General features: G+C 41.7%; 1 protein-coding gene across 5 annotated transcripts in view; it reads right to left on the reverse strand.

Moving 5' to 3' along the window:
- RUFY3 (RUN and FYVE domain containing 3) overlaps positions 1–4,192 on the reverse strand; it is a 56,192-nt gene extending 52,000 nt beyond the window's left edge. The window contains exon 1 of one of the 5 annotated variants that reach the window (XR_011919909.1): positions 3,286–3,986. Coding sequence is in view for 2 of the 5 variants with exons in the window: in XM_072405373.1 (XP_072261474.1) it covers positions 3,286–3,670 (385 nt within the window). In the remaining 3 variants the exon portion in view is untranslated. Of the gene's footprint in view, positions 1–168; positions 262–3,285; positions 3,988–4,114 lie in introns of those variants that run through there. The other 4 variants (XM_072405375.1, XM_072405373.1, XM_072405376.1 and 1 more) reach the window with 4 other exon arrangements.
- Positions 4,193–6,202: the final 2,010 nt, after the last annotated feature.

Below are 6,202 nucleotides of genomic sequence, written 5' to 3' on the forward strand. Positions count from 1 at the left end.
AAAAACCAGTGGCATGTAACAACTTTATTTTATCCTGATAAACAGATCTCTGGCTGACAGGTGGCATCAGAACTCTCCTATTCAGAAGTGAATGAAGATAAGAAAACCGGTTCTTTTATCACTCTAGAATCTTCCACAGAGCACTCCACTATCATGTAGAATACTTACTGTCAATATTGCTCTTCAAAGCTTTAGGTAGAGTCCATGTAGTGCCAAAAGGGTTAGGCAGAAGAGTGGAGCAGATGGTTCTGCATGCAGCATCGGTGTGGCATTCAGCCCTGTACTAGAGATAATGCTCAGTCCAGAAACCAAGGGTGCTGGACCTATGTGTCATGACTCTGTACCAAAATTTTAATCAAAAAAAAAAAAAGGGAAGGACTTTTGAAACTGCTTGTTACTTTCATAACACATACACACACACACAATATATATATTATGAGAGGGAGAGAGTCAATTTTCTTTTCTGTTTCTGCTCTGAAGTCACCAGCTGCCCGTTTATTAGCTTTTAAATCATAGGAAGAGTCCTTCCAATCCACCCTATAAAACCAGGTGCAAGTGGCTTTTATGTAGCTGGGTACCTGGGAGTGGCAGGATTTTGGAATTTCTCCAAGGGGTGACTGTGGAGATGACATTTCTGGGGGTTTTCCATACACCAGCAGTATAAAGAACACACACCCAAGTCATCATACTGCCTTTTTTCAGTTTTAGGCTGAAGACTGAAATGATAATGTGCAGATAACATTTGCTATTTTATTATTATTATTATTATTATTATTATTAAACAGGATTAATATAGCGCCAACATATTACGCAGCGATGTACATTAAATATTTTCTTACGATTTTTCACGCTCCCCACATGAATTCACAAAGAACACTTTCTTATCACAAAAGCAGATCTACAGTCAGCGCTAGACTGTTTCAACACATGGTTTTAAATCTTAAAACATTGTTTTAAGATTAATCTTTTATGTCTGAAAGGAACGCGTTAACTTCCTATCTACCCATGAGGCCAATCAACCAATAATGCAGGGACAGCATCCAAGGCACAAGAGTTAATCAATAATCTAATTCATTACACAAATGAAATTCTGAACATAAATCAGATTTTCACAAGTAATATTCCTATGACCTTTACACAATGTATAAGGACAACAAATGTTCACGCAGAACAATCTATGGTGGAATAAAGCAATTATGTTCTCTACCACTTATATTTAGGCTTCAAGTGTCCATGTAAAACTACTAACGGAAACCCATACAATATCTGAAGTCATCCCTTTGGTGTACAAAGGATGAAGCGTCTTCCCATGAGGTCTCAGATTGTGAATCCCACGTGGCAGTGCATGGTAATTATCCAAACAGGTATAGAGCACAATATTGTGGAAGTGGGGTTTTCACAAACTTAATGCTGTTTTTTTTAAACCCAATTTCTTTTTAGTTTCTATAAATAATTCCCCACCCTTAGTCACCTATATAATGGGGGGTGAAGAAAGGTTGACTTAGAGCAGAGGTCCTCAACGCCCGGTTCAGTCGTCTGATAGGTGGGCTGTGGCTCTGAACATGTCTCTCTGAACACAACCCGCCCATTCTCCCATCGCAGACTCAGAAGTTTCTTCCCCTTTGAGTGACAAACGGCTCCCCGCGCATGCGCATTCCTGAGTCTGTGCATTTAGTGGTCTGCGACTTGCAAAAGGTTGGGAACCCCTGACTCAAGAGTACATAAAAGGGCCGAATGGTGTGTTGATATGCCCGAGGAGTGCATGTGTATGACAGCCTAGATATATTTATGGGAGTCATGCAACCTGTCAAACTGACATCAATTTGGAGGTAGCAGAATATCACACAGTTTTACTTGAGATGATGATGAAGATCTAGATGAAGAAGCAAGAAAATTGCTCTCTGCCAGACAACTTCTCTTCAGAATCATCCTGGTCCATCATCATACCACCAGATAAGAATGGCTTTTCCTTCTTAAAAAAACTGCTTTTACCTGCCTGTTTGCTGCCCAGCTGTCAAATTTTGCTGAACAACGCATGAGCAGCTCAGCACTGGTTGCCAGGGAAACCCAGCGATCCCAACTTCCCTTGCGCATGCCGGAAATAAAAGAATTCATGAACGCTTACTCGGAAGTTAAGTCATCCTGGCACAGCCAATCAAGATGGGCGAGGATTGTCTTCAGGAAGTAAAAAAGTAGAAAGATGGTGGCGCCCTACGATAGAACAAGGATAGCTGAGTAGTCATGGGTTTAGTAAATGCTCTCAAACCTTTAGCTTTATATAAAAAAATATCATCTAGTACAAATATATAAACCTGCAGCTTGTCCATGGAAGGTTTATAGATTTCGCATATTGCGTATTTCACTGGCTACATTTAAAGCAATTGTTGATGCCGTTTTCAGGTCCTGGTAAAAAGGAAAAAACACAGACAGCATCAGCCCAATGGCTCAAACCCTGACGGATGACTTAACCAGTGAACATATGTCAACACTCCTTTACAAGTGAGACGTGACACTTGTGTGCGTGTGTGTGTATACCAATCACACATTGTTTTTAGGACACAGCAACACAACTAACAGGATGTTTACAACTTGCCTTCTGTTTGGGTTTAGAAAACACACTGATTAATACATTACAAGTTACCTTATATTAACAAAAACTGAATAAAGCTGTCACATCCGCTCACTTGGCACTGACAATAACGGGAAATGGCAGCTGCTATGGTGGATCTATGATAATGCTCCTTCCCTGGCTGTCATGCTGACCCCCTTCTTCTTCAATACTCGAATCCACTGACCCAAAACAAGTATTAGGATCCCTAAAATAGGAAGTGATTGTAGGGGGTCAGCGACTCAAAGTACTAAAGAGGAAGGTCATCATGTCAACAAGCATTTCCAGGGGAAGTGGCCAGTGACAGCCGCATCCTTGTTTCCCTATACAGAAATTGTCCAAACGTCAATGGCCATGTAGATGAATGATGGGACAGCAGAATAACACCCTCGTCTTATGTTCATAACACTGATCACAGTTGATTATCCAGAGATCAGCCAGGTATACATAAAATAAAAATAATCTTACACAACACGATTGTATCACAGACAAAAATGGAACTTGTCATAGGATTTTATAGGATGTGTTAGGGCCCATTTACACACGCACATAAAGTAAAAGTGAAGCTTTTGCTCCCGGCAACACAATAACCTCATTTTCCCAATCCAACTGTCCAGTTGCTAAAGCCAGACCCTCCATTTATGTTATTGCCACTTACATATACACCACTTACTCACTTTTTTGGACTTTATCATTACCGCCGTTGCTTCCGCTACTCGTGTAGTTCATCATCATCATCATTAGCGGTAGTGAGGATGTTGGGGAAAACCCCCCTGAGCCAGGTGAGGTGGGGGCAGCATATGAGGATGATGAGGGAGAAGTACGGCCGTACCCCTGTAAACCTGTCATCCCGGGCTGAGCTCTGCCCTGCTTTTGTGTTCTTGCCCCTGGATAGAGGAATATGGGTGGCGGCAATGCAGGGGGTGAATCTTCGGATCCTTGTTTACCCTTTTCATCCAATTGCAAGGGGAGAATCTCCAAATCACGCCCACGAAGAGCCATTCCTTGCGCATTTCCATTCCCATGAGGATGGCAGTTTTTGTCTTGCTGTTCCCCTTCCATGTCTTGCTCAGGAGGAGATGTATTGCTGCTAATATTGGATGCCGATATGGAAGGTCAGTTCTTATTGCTCCTTCCCCACATTCACACTCTCAAGTCAACTATTGTTTGGGTGTTATGGGCATTGCTCATGTCACTGACGTCCAGCTCCTCTCAATACCCCAGCCTGCTTCCACACTGAGAACAATGAGCAGTTCCAGGCAATCACGCCTTGACGAGATGTTTATCAGCCACCATCGGTGGGATGAGAGTGAAGCCCAGTGTAAGCAATCCTTGTGTGCAATCCCTGCGTGCAATCCCACAACTCCCCACAGCTCGAGGAGGAAGCAGACACACAGCACTCTTCCTTGGCCGGCCCCTCCCCCTGCACTCCCCTCAGCTCCTAACCCTTTCCTGTGCGGCCTGAGACGCCTCATTCTCGCACACATACCCAACCCGGGCACTTACCCTGACACGAATGGAGGGGATTACGGGCTCCAACGAGGTCTCTGCGTATGCTATTCTATCGCACGATATTTCCCCCTTTACTTCACGTCTTCTAGCTGTGGACAGAGATTGTTTTCACAGTCCAGTTTAAGTAAAACTCCCCGTTTACCTGCTAAAAGAATAAGCGATATACTTACCTTTCCACGGCATCTAACTTAAAACTCATCTTTTAGCTGTTCCCCAGCAAATACGCACTAGGATACTTTTTCACCCCGTTTCAGGTTGTGGTTCCCTCCGACGAACATGACATACGTTGTTGGTGGAATAAACCACTGTGTTTGGCAGGGGGGAAACCTGAAGTAGCTGGGAAGCGGGTGGGTTATTGGTGTACAAGCCATCTTATCCTGACCGGGTGTCTTACTTTTACCTTATGTACACTGCCACAGCAACAAACGTTTACTAAATAAACCTTTACAAGTTATTTTATCATTAATATTATTATTTATTTAGTGCTGACATATAACACAGCACTGTACAAAGTCCATAGTTGTGTCACTAGCTGTCCCTCATAGGAGCTCACAATCTAATGTCCTACATAGTGTAAACTAATGTAATATGGGTAGTCCTCCTTTATATATATAAAACTATGTATGTATGTTCCACCATCACTAGAAAAGCATGGAGATATTCTAACTAAACTTGCTATACAGATAACTAAGACCCATGTGAGTGCGCCAGTCATCTTTGTACAGCGCTGTGCTATATGTCAGAGCTATATTTGCATGTATGTGATCACTAGGAAAGGCATGGAGACATTTAAACCGAAATCGCTAGACATATGACTCAGACTCATCTGAGTGCACTACTGATCTTTGTACAGCGCTGTGGTATATGTCAGAGGTATATTTGCATGTATGTATTGCTCAGTGATGGTGTGCCTTTTACTTATATTTTTACACTTTTTTTGGACTCTTTTACAAATTTCTGACCTGTAATAATGCCTTCAAGAAAGCGTAAGGCAATTGGCCGAGTGCAATCAAAGGCAAAAAAATGAAACCACCATAGACAAGAAAATCACTATAGTTTTATTTGATTCATTTTTCTGTATAATATAGGATTGCAATAAATAAATTCCCCAGCAACGCCAGGTTATGAGCTAGTATCCACCTTATCCAGAAAAAAAAAACTAATTCCGCATGTATCCCCCTTATCTGTAAACAAACTTTCATTCCTCATGTATCCACCTTATCCAGAAACAAACTCATTCCACATGTATCCCCCTTATCTGTAAACAAACTCTCATTCTGCATGTATCACCCTTATCTGTAAACAAACTCTCATTCTGCATGTATCCCCCTTATCTGTAAACAAGTTCTCATTCTGTATGTGTCCCCCTTATCTGTAAACAAACTTTTAATTCCGCATGTATCCACCCTATCCGTAACCAAGCACTCATTATACATGTATCCAGCTTATCTGGAAACAAACTCCCATTCCCCTCACCTACTAGATTGTAAGCTCTTCGGGGCAGGGTCCTCTCCTCCTGTATCATTGTCTGTATTATTCTGTCATTTGCAACCCCTATTTAATGTACAGCACTGCGTAATATGTTGGCGCTGTATAAATCATATTTATTAATAATAATAATAATAATTCCTCATGTATCTACATTATCTGGAAACAAACTCTCATTCCTCATGTATCTACCTTATCTTGAAACAAACTCATTCCACATGTATCCACCTTATCGAGAAACAACTCTCATTCCGCATGTACCCACCTTGTCCGGAAACAACTGTCATTCTGCATGTATCCCCCTTCCACATGTATGCACCTTATCGAGAAACAACTCTCATTCTGCATGTATCCACCTTGTCCGGAAACAAGCACTCATTACACATGTATCCACCTTATCCAGAAACAAATTCATTCCTCATGTATCTACCTTCTCTGGAAACAAAACTCTCATTCCGCAAGTATCCCCCTTATCTGTAATCAAACTCTCATTCTTCATGTATCACCCTTATCTGTAAACAAACTCTCATTCTGCATGTATCACCCTTATCTGTAAACAAACTCTCATTCTGCATGTATCACCCTTATCTGGAA

This window comes from Pyxicephalus adspersus, chromosome 3 (assembly GCF_032062135.1).
Source record: "Pyxicephalus adspersus chromosome 3, UCB_Pads_2.0, whole genome shotgun sequence".
NCBI classification, from domain to species: domain Eukaryota; kingdom Metazoa; phylum Chordata; class Amphibia; order Anura; family Pyxicephalidae; genus Pyxicephalus; species Pyxicephalus adspersus.